Below are 18,300 nucleotides of genomic sequence, written 5' to 3' on the forward strand. Positions count from 1 at the left end.
CGGACCGCGAGGGGGGAGCCTGGGAGGCTGTGACGTCCCAGGTTTCTCCTTCGGTGGCCCCAGCGTCCCCTCCTAACAAAGTTCATGTGGGTAGGAGGTTCCCAGAAAGGAAGACTGGACCAAAGTGGCAGAAACGGGGAGCGCTCCAAGCCTGGCCAGAGGACGGCGCCAGCTCCCCCGCTCCTCACTGGCTCTCTTCAGACGCCCCGCTGCCTTCCTCCTCACACCCCTGCCCAGGCCGTCTCGCCCAACTTTCCCCTGCGGAGGGCGGTCGGCTTCCGCGGGGCTTGTGCCCGGGCCGGGCAGCGCCGCCTACTGGCCGTTCCCTTTAACTGTCCACGTGGTCATCCTGCCAGCCCGTGTCTAAATCACGTAGGCTGTCAAGGAGTGGTGGTGCTCCAAGGAGAGGTTTTGCGTGTGCCTTTACTCTGCCCCTGACTTGTAAGTGGCTGGAGGATCTAGCTGTTCGAGCCTCTTAGCAGCCACTGCCGTTTTCCCCATAAGCTACTTCTCTAGAAGATTCAGAGTGGGACAGTCCTCAGACACTAGATCAGGGGTCAAGGGCTTGGGGCCATGCCTGTACTATCTCTTGCTTGAAAAATGTAAATAGTGGCTGATATCACCAGACTGCCAGGCAAATATCTCTCTGGCCCCTGACCAGCTACCCAAGTGCTTAAGCCACAGATGTCCAGCTGCTGAGAGCTGACATCTCTTAAAAGATAAAAACAAACAACCACTGTTAAAAATACATTTATCATTAAAATATATTACACATATAAGAGAGGGGGTGCATTATATACAGTTTGTTGGCCCGGAAAATTCCACTTGTTTCACCAGAACACCAATGTCTTCAGTATTTTCATTTTCAAGCCACTGTATTGCCCTCGGAGGCTGAGTGGCCAGCTCCAGAGCTGCTGAGCCATTTCTGAATGGGAAAGGGGGTAGGGTTTGCAATATGTGTACACCCATGTCCTCAGAGCGCTGGAAGCATCTGAGGTGGCTGTGGCCTGTTTATCCAGTAGCTTCCATTTGCATTCTTGCCATCCAGTCATTCATCCTTCAGGACTCCACAATTTGTTCAAATATCTGATCATGGAGAGTTCAGCCCAAGCTACAGGGAAGGCACTGTATGCCCTGGAGGCAGTTTGAGCACAAGAAGTATGGTTGCTTAAATAGTAAAAAAAGATCTATCTGTTAAATAACTAAAGTTGAACATTGAATGTCAGTTTTATTGTGGTGGATTCCTCCTTGTGTCTTCACAACTTACAGCAGCACTGAGTGTGACAGTCATGGTGGGGAGGGCAGTCTGGGCTCAGGAAACAGGCAGCTGCCACTCTGGCTTCCCAGTGGGCTCACATGCTCCTAGGGCAGCTCTGGAACTGAAACAGGTGGGGCTGGTAATTGGCTGCCCCAGTCAGAATCGGAGGGGAGATAGGCTCCGAGTTAGTTGCAGAGGAACTGGTGGATAAATTCTTGAGCCTTCTTCTTCTCTGCCATTTCAAGCTTTTGGTGACCAGCTGGGTTTCGAAGCAGTAAGCTACCAAATATGCTAGCTGCATGAAAAACACAGAAAACATATGATTCAGCAAAAGAAGTACTACTTATTCTCGTGTTCTTAGGAGGGGGGAGGGATGCCCCAAAGCAGTATTTTCTGCTCTAAAATAACTATTTGAGGGTAAACTTTGCCCAGAGCTTGAGATTTTAGTTCTGTTGCAGTGGACTTGGGACCTTCCTCAACCACATTTCTCATAATGAGTTAGTTTACAGAGATGCTTTCCACACACACTTGGCAGCTTACCTAGAATATTATCATCCAAATGATTTTTTGCTGAATTTTTTAGCAGTTCTTGCAAAAACCGCATCAAGCAGTTGAAGACATTTCTGTGGCACTCAGGAAGGGTACTAATGACCTGAAAGAGGGAGAACTGGGATTTGTCTTTTCATTCATTCAATCATTTCTCAAGTGCCTGCTATAATCCAGGAACTGAGTACATCATGATCCAGGTACACGAGTAAGACTGTGCACAGAAAACGCTGATCACTTGTTACAGGTGCCAAAAGAGAAGCATAGATCAAGCGCTACATGAGTTTAGAGGTCAAACTGCTAACTGCATGTTCTCAAAAGACTTAAGGGAACCAAAAACATTTTAGTCGGGTCTTGAATATAAGAGAAGACTGGGGACTTCCCTGGTGGCACAGTGATTAAGAATCTGTCTGCCAATGCAGGGGACATGGGTTTGATCCCTGGTCCGGGAAGATCCCACATGCCGAGGAGCAACTAAGCCTGTGCACCACAACTACTGAGCCTGCACTCTACAGCTCGCAAGCCACAACTACTGAGCCCACATGCCACAACTACTGAAGCCCATGCACCTAGAGCCTGTGCTCCACAACAAGAGAAGCCACCGCAATAAGAAGCCCGTGCACCTCAATGAAGAGTAGCCCCCGCTCGCTGCAACTAGAGAAAGCCCGCACGCAGCAAGAAAGACCCAACACAGCCAAAATATAATAAATAAATAGTTTTCTTTAAAAAAAAAAGAGAGAGAGAAGACTGGACTTGCAGAGGTAAGGACTAGGGCATTTAGGGCAAAAGAAAGTGTAGAAAAAGGCAAGATAAGGAAAACATTGAGATAAGAAGAGAGAACACATTGTGAGAAGTCAATTTTGGCAGGAGCACTACTATTTGAACAGGCCCTAAGCCTGGAAGGGTTGATCAGGCTAGAATTCAATGAGTACTCCGGCTATCTGCATTTCAGAATCAGTTGGGAGGCTTTTACAAAATATATTCCAAAAGAGATTTTGAGGGACTTCCCTGGTGGTCTAGTGGTTAAGACTCCGCACTTCCACTGCAGGGAGCGTGGGTTCAATCCCTGGTTGGGGAAGTAAGACCCCACATGCCAAGCAGTGCAGCCAAAAAGAAAAAAGAGAGAAAGAGATTTTGATTCAGTGGAGGTGGAGGAAGGCTCTGGAACCTGTATTGTTAGCATGTGTTCTAGATTATTCTGCCACGGCAGGTTACATATGTGAATGACTAGACTAGATCATAAAAAGTCCCGAATATTTGTTTAAGAAAATCCTTAATTGGCAATGGAGCGCGTTTCTTACCAACAGCAACACGATGACAGCTCTAGAACCCAAAATCTAATGGCAGTACGGAAAACAAATCAGCAGAGGGAGAGCCTGAATGCAGGGTCCTGAACCAAGGAGAGTGGAACTAGGAGAGTGGATCTAGAATAGAAGAAAGAAGATGAGTGATAGAGCAAGGGGACTGAACGTGTGGGAGGTGAGGACAGGGGAGTCAGAAATTACTCCGATTTCTGGGTTGAGTCACTGGAATGAAGGCGATGCCATTAAAAGGAAACGGGACCTGAGAGGAAGAACAGGTTTGGGAAGGAAAGACTTGGAGTCGAGCTTCTAAGACACTGCATTTGGGGGACAGTGCCCACTTTGTTCCCTGAGGCCCCGTGAGACCCGGGGCTGCCACACGAACACGCTGATGCTCCATGCTTCCCCTCACCTGTTTACTTGCTGTGAGGTTGCCAGAACACTCCAAGCAGTTGCGGTAGGCGCTGTAACAGATGACGGGCTCTGGCAGGCTCTCCAGGAAAAGCAGCAGGGCTTCGGCTACCGAGTGACTGCTAGCCGCTTTGGGCCCATCGTTAAGGAACAGGTGATGCCGCGGCCAGGGTCATGGTTAGGAAAAGGCCCAGGAGCCAGCACGTGCCAGGGGGCTGTCTGCCCAGCCAGCCTCTCTGCTCGGAGCTAGGAGGATGCCAGGCTGACATCTTGAAGGGGCCGAGCTGTCTGTCAGCTTAGCCGGGCCCTCCTGAATTCCTGCTATATTGGTGGCTTAAGGTTGTAAAGTCTTCTCTATGCAAACTTTAAGTAAGAAAAACATGACAGCTGAGGACACAATATCTGATTTTGAGCCTTAAAATATCATCCTTTCCTTCTGCTCACCTCTCTTACTCATATTCACACACACATGCACACACATGCGCACGAACATCTGAAGGATACAGAGGGTATCAATGGTCCCAGTATCCAAACAGTCCCTGATATGCTCAAATTCCAACCTCAGGCCTGGCTGCTGAAACAGATCTTCCTGAAAAAGGGAAGAAAGTCACAAAATAATTCTATTTTTAGAAAAGCAGCGATGATTTCCTGACCTAGAAATCTAATCACCAGCAGGGTACAAAAGGGGGCAGCACACTGAGGCCTCTGAATCACCCCAGTAGACAGTGTGATGTAGGCTGATGTGGCTAATTGATCTTGCAGGCCTTCCCAGCCATGCTCCCACAGCGGGTCTTGAGCACAATAAGAGAATTCCCTGGCAGTCCAGTAGTTAGGACACAGAGCTTCCACTGCAGGGGATGTGGGATCGATCCCTGGTGATCCAACCTAAAGGAAAACTTGAAAGGAGCTACTTTTCCTGCAGTGTTATGAAGAGATTAACCAGAAAGAGAAAAAACTGAAGAAAATATATCAATCATAAGATGGAGAAGGTTAACAAAGCAGCTTAGTGCTTTGAGAAAACGAAATTATGACAATAAAGGTATTACCATGAGTCCTAGGATCCCTTATATTCATTTGTTTTATAAAATGACTTAATGCCCTATAAATGTGAACAATAACAATATTATACATGGTGCTCAAAAGTTACACCTGAAAGGAGCTCTGTAGAGAAGGCAGATTAGCATAGTCCTTAAAATTGTGACTTCTATAGATTCCCTGGGTGCAAACCCCAATCCTGCCCACCTGTCAACTTTGGGACCCTGGCCAAGTTCTTTAACATTTCTGGGAATCTGTCTCCTCATCTGAGAACTACTGTGAGAACTAAATGAGGTAGTGCTGTAAAACACTTAGAATTGTGTTTGAGACATTGCAACGCTCAATGAGTCTGAGGGGAAAAGTGGAGACAGAGTACCCTAAGAATGCACCTTGCTCTGAAGTGGCAGAGCTACGCTAGATCAGAGTTTCTATTGGTCTCCCTGGGACCCAGATAAATGAGTCAGTGAAACTGACCACTCTGATCTCAGGAAGCTTGCCCAGCCCACTCGAGAAATCAGGCTTCCTGACTCATGGCTTGGGGGGTCCACTGGTCCCCTGCCTGTCTGGCTTGTCAACAAGTTAGCCCCTCCCATTCCTAGAAGCTGGCAAGAGTTCCCACAAAGGAGAGCAGACTGACATCCTGAGAAGGCCCCAGATGGCTTTTCACTTGGGGGACCCCAGAGGTCGGGAAAGGGAACACACTGTGCTGGGAAGGCCCTCTTGTGCGAGGCTGCTTGCCCTGGGAGGAATCAAGTGCTATATGTAATAGCGGGGCCTCACAGGGGTGTGGAACGTGAACCTATTGACCTTCACTCTCTGGGGGAAGAACAGCTTTCGACAGGTTCTGCAGGGGAAAAGCTTTTTATGCCCAAAGTTCTCAGGGCTGATGCTCTTTCTCAAGGCAGCAAGGCCTCAGTCAGGTGTGACTGCTTCACCACCACCTACCTGCTGGATGGCATTTCGGTACAGGAACTCAATCATCATAGAGAGCTCTTTGGGGATGTCCATGGGTTCCTCCAACTGGCTCCCATTATCCTCAGTCTGTAGTTGCATCAGAGTCTGAAAAGAAATAAAAGCATGATCAGAAGGTCCACCAATGGAGCTTCTGCCAGGCTGGCTTCAGAACACAGGATATGTGGATAGCAAACCCATGGAAGAAGGGAAGCGTTTTGATGTCCCTAAGTAAACATTCATCAGGCAAAAATGAAATTGCGTGGCATGGTCAAGGTACAAAAGGTGACTTTTGAGAACTGGGAGTGGCTTATGGCAAGCAGTTTCAATGAATCAGGTGAAATATCCATCATCTTAGAAAAAACTTCCTGCCTATAGCACTTCACTGTCAGAACCAGGGAAATGGTGTGGTCTAGTGAAAAAAGAGCACAGACTTGGGAATCCAAAAACCCACATGCAAGGTCCAGGTCCAGGGTTAACTCTCCAGGGACCCATGACAAATCACTCCCCTTATTGGGCCTCTGTTTTCATCTATATAATGGAGAAAACAGAGTTCAAGAGTCCCTAAACTACAATGCAATGGAAGAAAAAGAAAAGCACACCTATTGCCAGAAATCTGCTCCAAACTAGCTCCCTGTATTAGAACTGTCTCTACAGGAGCTGTTTATTTATTTACTTTTTAATTTTATTGGAGTATAGTTGATTTACAATGTCATGTTAGTTTCAGGTGTACAGCAAAGTGATTCAGTTATACATATATATATATCCATTCTTTTTCAGATTCTTTTCTCATATAGGTCATCACAGAATATTGAGTAGAGCTCCCTGTGCTATACAGTAGGTCCTTGTTGGTTATCTGTCTTATATATAGTGGTGTATATATGTTAATCCCAAGATCCTGATTTATCCCTCCCCACCAAATTTCCCCTTTGGTAACCGTAAGTTTGTGTTTGAGATCTGTAAGTCTGCATAGGAGCCTTTTAGATATCAGAAATTTTAATTTAGCATAATAAACCAAGTGATGATTAAAACAGGAAATTCCCTGGCAGTCCAGTGGTTGGGACTTCACGCTCTCACTGCCAAGGGCCTGGGTTCAGTCCCTTGCCGGGGAACTAGGGTCGCACAGGCTGAGTAGCATAGCAAAAAATAAACAAACAAAAAACAAACAAAACAAAACAAAAACCAAGTGATGAATAAAACAGAAAAAGGAATAACATCATGGGCCAGGGACATTCCATTATCTTAGTATCCACGGCTGTGTTTCTCTAATATATTATTATGAAGGACCAAAAAACACAGCAATAACATTTTGTAGCTTTTCCCATCAAGAGGTAGAGTCTTTCCCCGTTCCTAGAATCTGGGCTGACCTCACAACTTGTTCCAACCAATAAAATGTGGCAAAAGTGGTCCCATGTGAGTTTTGGAGCCTGGGCCACAAAGGGCCTAACAGCTTCTGCTCTCAAACCCTTGCCACCACTTCAGGAAGTCCAGGCCAGCCTACTGAATAACAAGAGCTCATGTTGAGGGAGAGGCCCGGTGAGCAGCCCACACGAAGAAAGTTAAGGAGGCCTCCTTGAACCCTCTGGCCATCACACTGGCCATCTGATTGCAACCACACAAATAAGCCTGGGCAAGACCAGCCGAAGAGCCACCCCGGAAACTCACAGTCATGAGAAGCAATAACTTGCTGTTGTTTTAAACCACAGAAAATGTCAGTGTTTGTTAAACAGTGATATATAACCGACAGAGTAAGCAAACTCTATGGAGGCTAAAGAATCCTCAGGTCCCTTGGAAGGTAGGCACGGGAGTATCTTGTTTGATTGGCTTGGCTGCTACACAGTTGTGGATGTTTCTCTGTGACATGTAACTCACCAGCTCTCTAACAGTTTCTAGCGGCAAGTCCAAGATTGGCTCCCTCATGTAGCACAACGTGTGAATGGGCGATCCAAAACAGCTGGGCAGGTAGTTCCCAGAAATAGACAAAAAGTAATCCTTTCCTCTGTCCAAGTGCAAAACCAGAATGTCCTCAATTTTGTCTTCACCTGAGTTGAGCTTTGTAGCTGTGGTCTTATTTACAAACAGCTCCAATTCAATCTCAATGGCAGAATCTGAAACAAAGGTAAAAAGTAATGCTGGTTGGTGGGAGGACAAGAGGAAAGGGGGAGAGAAGGTGGGTGGGAAGAGGGTCAGGCATTCAGGGTTAGGGGAAGGAAATAAGAGGTATCAGCCAACCACGAGGAACTTACATGCTCGGCACTCAAGAGGCACATGAACAAGGAGTTTACGGTTCAAGGGGGTATATGAAAACAGGAAACAAAAACATGAATGGGGGACTTCCCTGGTGCACAGTGGTTAAGAATCTGCCTGCTGGGCTTCCCTGGTGGTGCAGTGGTTAAGAATCTGCCTGCCAATGCAGGGGACACAGGTTTGAGCCCTCGTCCGGGAAGATCCCACATGCCGCGGAGCAACTAAGCCTGTGCGCCACAACTACTGAGCCCGAGCGCCACAACTACTGAAGCCCAGGTGCCTAGAGTCCGTGCTCCGCAACAAAAGAAGCCACTGCAATGAGAAGCCCGCACATTGCAACAAAGAGTAGCCCCCACTCGACACAACTAAAGCCCACACGCAGCAATGAAGACCCGAGGCAAAGACAAATAAAATTTAAAAACAAATAAATAAAATATAAAAAAAAACATGAATAGGTAACTGCTATAAAATTCATGTTCTAAATAGCGCAGCTCAAGCTGGAAATGACTACTACAATGAGAAAGCGTGGATCAAAGAGCTTGCCCTGAGCCAGGTCTGATGAACCCAATGCAGTAGAAGATATGACACGTTATCAGCCTGTGAACTGTCCACAAAACAGGCTTAATTCTCCAGCCTCACTGCACAACACAGAGTGCCAGGGAGAAGCTGGGGGAAGAACACAGGCAGTACATCCTAGGGCCAGGCATAGTTTCTGGATTACCACCCTATTATCTTCGCCCACAAGAGCACACCGTTGGGAGTTGATTTTAGTGAGACAGAAAGTGAAAACTGTTCCTTTAACAGCGACACCTGCTTTGTGACACTCTCGTGTTTCCTCTCTCTGTGAAACTACGAAATATCCACACGACTGAGAATGCTTTTGAAACGGAACCCATGTTTCTCACTATTTTATATTGTACTTATGGATGGTTCCTCCATAGGGCTTTGAAAAAGTTTCAAGCAGAAAACAAAACACTCAGAAACAAAAAGCTTATTCCAGGAGAAGGAGCAAAGATGGGGTAGGGTGTTCCCCCAAACCAGCCACCAGGAACCCGGGGTCAGAGGCCTCACCTGGCAGGAGGAACCCTCGGCTGGGGTTGGCGTTTAGCCACTGCTTACAGTAATAATGTTCGTCAGGCTTGTTGATGAATTCAAACTGACACGGTACTTGTCCATTCCTAATGGTGAAGGACTCTATCTGCAGTTGCATGTACTTCACATTCTGAAAACAGAACTGGGAACAAGCCGGGACCAGTCAGACCAGTGCCCTCTCCTGGGCAACCTGCCCAGCCACCCCAAATGGGCAATCATTGCCCTTTCTGGAAAGAAAATGAAGGACTATCTCTTTCAAATCATGTTTCTGTTTTTAAGTATTTACCTGGGAGGCCACAGCTACCACTAAAGACCAGCTGTCTGGGTTTAATTCAGAAATCCTAAACTCAAAAAACTCATGCTGTTTTACAAATAAATTTCCTAACAGAATCCAACTTTAAGTCTTCTAAACCCAAAGACCACATTCAAAACCCTCTTCACACATTCCACTCCCAAACATGAAAATCAAGCTCCTCCTTCCAAGTAGCTGGACATTTAGGGCATTAAAAATACCCTCACCATAAATCCTCATTTAATTGACTTTTTGGTACTGTCCACTCTGAATGATCTATGCTGTGGCACTTCCACGAAAGCTTTTCTGCCCTAACCTGACTTCTCCCAATGCTCATTACCTTTCTATACTGCTTTCCCTCCCATCAACTCATACATACCCAAAATTTCGGACTCAATTTAATCTCAAAGCAAAGCATCAGTAGGAAGATAAACCCAGTACAAGAATACATATCAGCTATACTAAGATGGAATGAAGTACATTTTGGATCCTCTATGCCATTATTTAACTCACGGATGGCCCATGTATGGGTAAAATATACAAGTCACAAAAGGTTACAGGTTTCTGGTTTAGAGATCAGGAGGGGGACAAAATCTAAACCAACAACCCCTCTCTTGTCAGCTGGCATCATCAGCCTCATTTTATCTAGAAGCAGCTGATCAAGGAAGCCTAGCAGCCAGTAGTCTGACAGGTGCCTCTTGGAATTCTGAGCCCCAGCAGATGAGATTTATGTTCTATAAAGAGTAGAGCCTGATGCCTTAGTACGTCCTTCCTACCTCTCGCTTGGAGAGAGACACGGAAGGAATGTTGGCATTTTCCATCTTATCCAGAGAGCGAACAATCTCCTCCAGAGTCTTCCGATAAAGCTCTTCATTTACAACCCTCACCTGGAAGGGAAACAGCAGCGACTGAGTGCCCTGGCTTCTGCCCATTTCCTCTTTTTCAGTTTAGGGGACATTCATGGCCTTAGGAAATAGCAGTTGCTGGCAATGCAGAAAGTGAATACTAAGTAGATTAAATTAATGTACAAAGAGCCCAATTAACAATAGAGGTAGAAGGGTCCCCCAGAGGCAAAGCATCTGGTAAAATCGACTGCTTCCTGATTAGCAGAAAAAAGATGCGGGAGTGGATGCTTGGTTGGCAGTTCTGCTGGGTCTTAGGCCCAGGGCAGAAAGACCCCCAGTGCCTGGCTCTACTATGCCTGCTGCTGCTGACAGGTCTGCGGTGATGAGCTTCTCTAGGGCTTCGATTTAAAGGAGCATTTCTCGGGCTTTTTAAACCTGTGTTCCACCAGCCAAGAAGATTTTGTCAGGCTTTCTCTTCTGTATTTTGAATTACAATTTTTGTCATTTTCCAATAATAAAACCTTACCTATAACATTCATTAGGCTTTTTTCAAACCACCCACACCCTCGTAGATTCTGATGTGCCTCTACCTGCACCCTTGAGAACTGGGAATATAAAGAAACACAGAAGTCACTGAAGAAGAGAAACACATGGAGAATACATAAATGATGTTTACTATAAATCAACTATACTTTGATTAAAAAAAAGAAAAAATAGATAACAGAAACAGGAAAAAAAAAGATGTTCAACTTCACTGGTAATCAGGGAATGTATCTAAAGTAAGGAAGTATCTTTCTCTTTTGGCTCATTGGTTCTCGCAGAAATTTAAAAGACTGATAAAACCCAATATTAGTCAGGCTGTGGGAAAATAAGCTCATCCATGGTTGGCAGAAGTGTAAAATGGTAAGGACTGTTGGGAGGATAATTTAGCAGGCTTAAATAAATTTAGAATACATATTTCTTTGAACCACTAATTTCACCTCTAGGAATTTCATTCTACAGAAATATTCACACTGGTAGGCAAAGATATATGTGAAGGGTGGTCACTATAGCAATGCATATAATAGCAACATTTTGGAAACAACTTAAATGATATATAAATATATATATATATATATTACGGTTCACCCATACTATGAAATATTTTGCAGCCTTTAAAAATCATGAGGAGGGAGCTCGAGCTCTAGCTTTATGGACATGGAAAGAACTCTTAAAACATAGCCAATGGGAAAAAAGATGTTCTCAGAACAATATGCATGATATATCTCTTTTACAAAAAGGAAAAACTTCCTCTGTGTTATATACAGAATACTGATACAAATTTGCATATAAGAAATTCTGGAAAGATACAGTCCAAAGAGCAAAGGGGAGGGACTTCAATTGTGGTCTGGGGGTTAAGAATCCACCTTCCAATGCAGGGGACGCAGGTTTGATCCCTGGTTGGGGAACTAAGATTCCACATGCTGCGGGGAAACTAAGCCCGAGCACCGCAACTACTGAGCCCACGTGCTCTGGAGCCCACGCGCCACAACTAGAGAGAAGCCCATGCGCTGCCAACAAAAAGCCCATGCGCTGCAACAAAAGATCCCGTATGCCACAACTAAGACCCGACCCAGCCAAAAATAAAATTAAATAAATAATTTTTTAAAAAATCTATATTAAAAAAAAGAGTAAAGGGGAAATTCCACGTATGTCGAAACATATAGTAAGAAGTCTACAAAACAATTATGAATTAAATTTAAATTAAAACCATCTTTCAAAGCAGCCTCCTCCAGGTGGGAAGAGGAGACCAGAAAGACAAAAGTGGTCTCAGCTGTGGAAACCAATTCCCTAGAGGACTCTGACCACAGGCACCAGCTGCCCACCTACCCCGATGTCAAACACTGAGCTGACAGGCTTGTGGTCGCTGGTCTTCAGGGCCATGTGGCTCTGGTAGCTCAGCTGAGTGATGTTCTTTCCTTTCCAGAGGACCCGGTCACACCAGGCAGGAGCGCGACACTTCTCGCTGAAACACAAAGTCCACACTGGGAGCCCTCCCAGGCTCAGCAGCGCCCGAGCCTGGCAAGTGGCCTGGCTCAGCTGGGGATGACGGGGCAGAGTCTTCGAGTCTGTACGGCCAGAGATCTGAGAGGGCAGGGGCGATCTAGGCCCGCTGGGGGTATGTGTATCCTGCAGGTACCACCTCAACTGCAAAAGCTCAGAGCCAAAACACTGGTCAGAATGATTCTCTGCTCTCTGCCCTCCTATGGGGATCTGGCAAGAGTCACAGCCATCAGAGGGTGAAGTACTCTGTGACCCTCAAAAGATGGTTAAAAGATGGTTAAAACAGGTCATGAATTCCTACTGCCTGGGTTCAAATCCCGCTTCTATACTTGCCTGCTTGGGAGGCTCTTGAATTTGGGGGCTTCAGTCCCCCCATCTATACACTGAGGATAATAGCTCATACCTACTTCAATGGGTTGAGGAGAAGATTAAATGAGATGATACAAGTGAAGTGTATTGAATAGTGCGTGGCATCCCATAGGCACTCATAAAGATACGAACTACTGTGTAATGGCCAAGCACAAGCTCAGTTTGTTGGAATGATCACCCTAAGCACAGCTGGAAGCAAAATGAGTCTCAAGAATTCTTATGAAACAAAGGCTAAGACAGTCAACAAGCAAACGTGCAGGAAGGCCAGCTGCCTAATGAACAGATACTGAGAGGACATGTCTGACCTGAGTGCAAAACTTGGGGAAGAAGTGACAGGAAACCTATCTTCAAGTCCATGAGGACAAGTGCCTCCATAACTTTCTGAGTTTCCACCTGCTCAGCCCCCTGAAGCAACCTCTCACCTACCTGGTATCCCAGTCGTCGGAGCCAGTGTCATACTTATAGGTGGGCTGAAACGTGAGCTTGCCCTCGCTGAAGCCTTCGAAGACGGCCTTTGCAGCCACCTGAGCTCTCAGCTACACAAAAGGATGGAAGAAAAAACACCTCAGAATAAAAAGGTCAAACCTTGCATTAGCAGAGGAAAGGAAATCAATCTGGAATCCAAACCCTAACCCCAAAGGAAAGGCCCATGAGAAAGCTATCCTGTAAGCTCCTGAATTAATTAACTCCTAGGAAGAGGAGAGTGCTGATCACCCCTTCCCCTGTTATACAGTTTTTAAGGCTTTTTTATAAAAGTGTACCCGCATCTGAGGGGCCTGAGTACCATCTTACTGAGATGTCCCTAGGAGGATTAGGTGCCAATGGACACAGGCATTTTCTCTTCCAGGTATTAAACACTTCATCTGTGTAGCATAGTTGTTCCAATTATATAGAGGGATAGAACTGCATAGAAAAAGGTCTGGAAAGATACAATCCAAAAAGCAAAGGGCAACTTCCATGTGTGTAGAAATATATAGTAGCGGTATACCCAAAACCCTATGAAATAAGCTTAAATTAAAAAAATGTTTTAAAGGAGTTTGTCAAATCAGTTTTATGAACTGGGGGAAACTCTATGCTGTGGTTTCCCCATCTGTAAAGTTTGGATTTATAACCGAATCTGCCTCACAGGATCATTGCAGAGATAAGCTGTCAACTTAGAACAGGGCCTGACACATTACAATAATAACTGGCATCCTTTCCACTGTGCTGATTCTAAGAGCTCCTTCTCAGCAAGACGGGAAAACCACAGCTGTTCCTGCCTCCACCCTGGAGCACCAAGCCTGGCGCTGTGTGGACCGGTGAAGAACTGTCAGCTCTAACTTTGGAGACAGGGTCAGCTACCCAGGGGACAACAGTTGACAAACCCCAAAATATGAATTCCTAAAAAGAACTATGAAGGAAAAAGCAACAGGAAACTTTAAAAATTTAGGTATTAGTGTAAGATGATTCTTAAATGGGTAAATACAGACCATAAAGCCATCTGAGAAATGCACAAACTGGGTACTATTACTTAAGGAAAGACCAGAAAAGAAGGCAAGAGGAGATGGTACTGAACTACCAGGGAAATGAGAATGCCGCAGTCCAGAAAACAGAGGCAAGAAACAGACAGTTATAGAACAGACTGGGTTAATGCTGAAATGGAGATTAAAGAGAATAACTTACCAAGGAAAAGCGCAGGGGAGAAAAATGGGTCAATAAAGAGATGATTCCATAAAGAAAGACATAACAGACTTGAGATGTCTTTTCTCCCTTCGACTGATCTACACTGAGGGAAAAATAAAGGTGACAGAAAGATTAAGACTAATGACAATACGAAGATGACTGAAAGAGAGATACAGGCTAGAAAGAAAAGGGACTGTAACATTCTGAACAACTCTGACCATTTGAACAGTTTTGAAATCTACTGAGAAGAGCAGCCTAGAGAAGGTCAGAGAGAAACAGATGTCCCTGGTCCTGGAAACGGCCAGTGCTCTGAGAAAGGAACGCTAACCCAAACAACGGTGGAGGACAGCAGGATACAGAACTGACTCCTGTTGGAAGTGAAGACAGCCATTCAGAGAAAGAGCGGTCGTGCACACTGGACAGGTCTGGTGAGCAGCGGGGGCAGAGGGAGCGGCAGGGCCATTCAAAACAACAGTAAGGGACGTCCCTGGTGGCGCAGTGGGTAAGAATCCGCCTGCCGATGCAGGGGACATGGGTTCACCCCTCGTCCAGGAATATCCCACAGCCTCGGAGCACATGAGCCTGTGTGCCACAACTACTGAGCACTGCAACAAAGAGTAGCCCCCGTTCGCCACAACGAGAGAAAGCCCGCGTGCAGCAAGGAAGACCCAATTCAGCCAAAAAATAAATGTTTTTTAAAAATCAGTAAATCATCTTAAATATACCAAGTGTCTTCATTATGAGAGGCTTGGTTCCCTTTTGGCCCCAACTTGAATGACTGAATGACTGAATGAATGGGCACGTGCGCCCGAGAAAGAGAACGGCTCCTGCCCCCAAGGGAGGCAAGCCTCAAGGGACAAGCCAGTGGGCAGACAATGTGGGAGAGGGGAATGCAGACGGGAGGAAGGAAGGAAGAAATGATGGGACACCAGCTCCGCAGGGAAACCTCCCAAGACGAGCAAGAAGAGGCTGGAGTTGGGTAGCTAGGCTTTTCTGTGCCCTCTTGTGCGGGCACAGCTGCCTGAAGAGGGCCCAGGTGGCCACTGGTACCTGGTCATACGCATACAGGGTTTGAAAGGCCTTCTCCTCGATGAGCTTTTTCACTTTTTCCACATCCAGTTCTTCTATCCTGTAGTTGAGGTCCCCCAGCCACAAGATCACACTGTGAGGACAGAACACAAAGGTCACAGGGCTTAGGAGGGACTTCACCCACCCTCTCCGGCGTGCTTCTGGCAGAAGGTCCCCAAGGCTCAGCCTCTTGGGAGCTGGGCGGGGAAGGGACTTGGCTGCTCAGGGACTCTTCTCCTCTCATCATCCCACTGAACACCGTGTCTAGCACGCTGCTTACTCGGTTATCTTGGTCCAAGTTCACTGTAAACAGCCTTGAGTTCTCCTTGACTATTTTATTCTTGTATGGCTGGAAAGATAGTCTAATAAGATCTAAAAGCAAGACAATAATTTACCTCTCCCGGGAAGAGGCAAAAAAGATCAAGTACTGGGAGTCCTGTCAATCACTCTGGGACCCCAGAGCAGATGATGCCAGGATGCCGCCTTGGCCTTCACACACACTCCAGTCCACAAAACACACTCTCAGCCTTTGTTTCTGGAGCTGTGTTCCTCTGAAACAAAGCTCAACCCTTCCAGTGGAGTCTGGCTTTAACCACCACCGTATCATTGGTTGGCTCTTTCTGCAGAGTGTGCCAGGTGTTTTATTACACCTGTTGCTTTGGAAAAATGATAACTGGATGCTCCAGGTGACATCATACATCCCATGAAGACCAATATAACTCTATGTGAAGCCAAGAATCAGGTCATGAGAGATGCCGCCCGGCAGCATACACACACCAAAATGAATGCATTCACGAGCTAAAAGCAGACAAGTTGACATGCAAGCTGCAACCTCACAAACTAGGATGCTTCAGGGTCAGTGGAACAGAAGACACAGTCCCTGCTAGGCTCCTTGGAGAAGGAAAGCCATCCAGGCAGCTTCTAGAACACCAATCAAGACAGTTCTACCACTGCAGCAGGTGGACGAGAGGCTCGGCTCTGTGTACTCCCTGGCAGACACCACAGCCCCAGTGGCTTCTTCCTTGTTATAAAAGAAGGGGCACAAGCTTCAAGTGTCACTGTAAAGTCTGAAATTCCAATATGCCTTGAATTTAGACAGAGAGCAAGAATGGGAGATAAGTGAAATAAAGAGAATAGACAAACATCAGCACAAGATGCTCCAGGCAGCTGCAGCCACAGCTCTATAAAGTTGAATCAAGAGGCAAAAATGACTAAGTGAAGCCAGAGAAATGCAGCCCAGTTCTCAACTGCACATGCTTCTGGAGAGAACAGGCAGACAGAGTCCTGAAACATACTTCTAAAACCTGTGCTTGAGATGCTCGCTCTGGGGTGGCTTTCCTCACGATGCTGTATCAAGGCAGACCCGTGTTAAAATGAATCTTACACATTTTCCAGGAACAAATGGTGCCTGAGAAAGATTCTAGAGGTCTGACAGATGGTAGGTTGGGAAACTAAAAATTTTCAAGCGAGGTAATCCCTACGTAACTGAGAGTTGGCCGGCATTCCCACTCGGGGGTAGGAAGCCTCCCCCGGTCCCCTCCCTAATGAAACAGAGAGCCCGCAACTTGGTCCATGGGGCCAAGGGCGCTGTTTGGGATGGAAGGCCAGACTCACTCGTGCTTGCTGATGGTGAGAGGGGGGAGGCTTGGGTCAACCTGACAAAACTGCATTCGAGAACAAATGTCTTTGTAGTCCTGGTTCCTCCTCTCGTACTCCTCTGTGTGGGCTGCCAGGTGGGAATTGACTACACAGATGCTGGTGTTGTGAAACTGGAACCGGATCGCCACACCCCCTTTGTTACCCTGCAAAGAGGAGCCCAACAAAGACCAGTTTACAACTTAAGTGTGAGAGTCATTTAAACCCGTGAGGGTTCCGTAGTCTGCATCATCATCCTGCGAGGTGGTAAAGCAGATTATTCTCTACATTTTACAGGCAGGAAAACACATCCAGGAAGGCAGAAGGGCTAGCAGGCCAGCGGCGAAGGTGGGCCCACTTTTCACTAAATCACAGGCAAACCATACACTTTCCCTTCCCTGTGGGAAGCTGAGCTCCTGCAGTAGAACCTAAAAGCAGGATTTAACAGCTTGGAGAAGAGACAATTGCAAACCTATTGTTGGCATTCTTTCTTTCCTTTTAAGCATTCTTTCTTTTCCTTGGGGACCCAGCATAGTGTCTGCAACACGTCACACATTAAATGGGAGGACGCCCTGGAGGCGCTGGTGTGGAGTGGACCTGAGGATTGTGCTCGTTGGGCAAATGAGCCAGCAAGTCACTAAAATATGCTTTCTGAATGGTCTGCTCCATCCACCTCCTGGATCATGAGGGTGCAGTTCACCTCGTAATGCCAGCACCCTCAAACTGGGACACGTGCAGGTGTGGTATCATGAGAAGCAGGGTCCAAATCTTAGGGACCAAGGCCCTCCATGTGCCAGACATACCGACCAGGAACTCACCATCCTCCCCATGATTCCTGTCCCCACCGTCTCAGCCTCCACCTCTGAGATGTGCGCTGCGTGCTCCTGTTTGACATATAACAGCAGCATAATCCCAACCAGTCGTATTAGCTTCACCTGGAAGAGAGGGGAGCATTCAGGTCACGGCATTAACTAGGAGTCGAAAGGAAAAGCGGCCCGGAAGCTGGCTGAGAGTATTACTGTGTCTCCTCCTCCACACCAGGACACAGGGTAATCACCCAAGCAACTCACTCTGTGATAACCTCCCCACAAGTGCCAAGTCCTGCCTCTTTCCCACCCAGAGATGCCTCTTCTAGAGGACCTGCAATTCAAAATTGGGGCTGGCTTTTGACAAAAGTCATGGAAGAAGTGAAAAGTTGTCTTAGCATTTCCCTGCATGGCAACAAAATATTAGAAGGTCCCTGACTCCTTTCTTACCTTTGCATATTTGGCTTTTGGGTGAAGACCCTCTGATACGGCTTTAAACCACTCTTCCTCCTTCGGGGTATCATGGAAGAAAAAGGCTTCCTTACTCAGATCAAGCTCCTGGAAGCTATTAGGAGAAGCAACCAGTCAGAGTAGAGGAGGGTAACGTGTGAGATGGCATGTTCTCAGATTGGTTTGGGTGTGTGAGGTCTCGCTTTCTAGCTAAACTGCAAGACTCTCAAGAGGGAAGAAAAATAAACACTTAGATACACGGGACTAAATGCCAAGGAACTTACCAGGT

At 46.5% G+C, this 18,300-nt stretch overlaps 1 protein-coding gene across 3 annotated transcripts in view; it reads right to left on the reverse strand.

Moving 5' to 3' along the window:
* Positions 1 to 734: 734 nt before the first annotated feature.
* Positions 735 to 18,300, reverse strand: part of INPP5B (inositol polyphosphate-5-phosphatase B) — a 41,293-nt gene continuing 23,727 nt past the window's right edge. For 2 of the 3 annotated variants that reach the window (XM_057705806.1, XM_057705798.1), the window contains 14 exons: positions 18,012 to 18,126; positions 17,574 to 17,690; positions 16,735 to 16,922; positions 15,103 to 15,214; positions 12,817 to 12,926; positions 11,848 to 11,983; positions 9,910 to 10,020; positions 8,821 to 8,983; positions 7,375 to 7,610; positions 5,497 to 5,610; positions 4,021 to 4,105; positions 3,518 to 3,645; positions 1,799 to 1,910; positions 735 to 1,553 (listed from right to left, as the gene is read on the reverse strand). In XM_057705806.1, the coding sequence (XP_057561789.1) occupies positions 1,444 to 1,553; positions 1,799 to 1,910; positions 3,518 to 3,645; positions 4,021 to 4,105; positions 5,497 to 5,610; positions 7,375 to 7,610; positions 8,821 to 8,983; positions 9,910 to 10,020; positions 11,848 to 11,983; positions 12,817 to 12,926; positions 15,103 to 15,214; positions 16,735 to 16,922; positions 17,574 to 17,690; positions 18,012 to 18,126 (1,837 nt within the window). In that variant the 3' untranslated portion in view covers positions 735 to 1,443. The remainder of the gene's footprint in view (positions 1,554 to 1,798; positions 1,911 to 3,517; positions 3,646 to 4,020; positions 4,106 to 5,496; positions 5,611 to 7,374; positions 7,611 to 8,820; positions 8,984 to 9,909; positions 10,021 to 11,847; positions 11,984 to 12,816; positions 12,927 to 15,102; positions 15,215 to 16,734; positions 16,923 to 17,573; positions 17,691 to 18,011; positions 18,127 to 18,300) is intronic. The other variant, XM_057705788.1, reaches the window with a different exon arrangement.

Source organism: Hippopotamus amphibius, chromosome 1 (genome assembly GCF_030028045.1).
Source record: "Hippopotamus amphibius kiboko isolate mHipAmp2 chromosome 1, mHipAmp2.hap2, whole genome shotgun sequence".
Lineage (NCBI taxonomy): Eukaryota > Metazoa > Chordata > Mammalia > Artiodactyla > Hippopotamidae > Hippopotamus > Hippopotamus amphibius.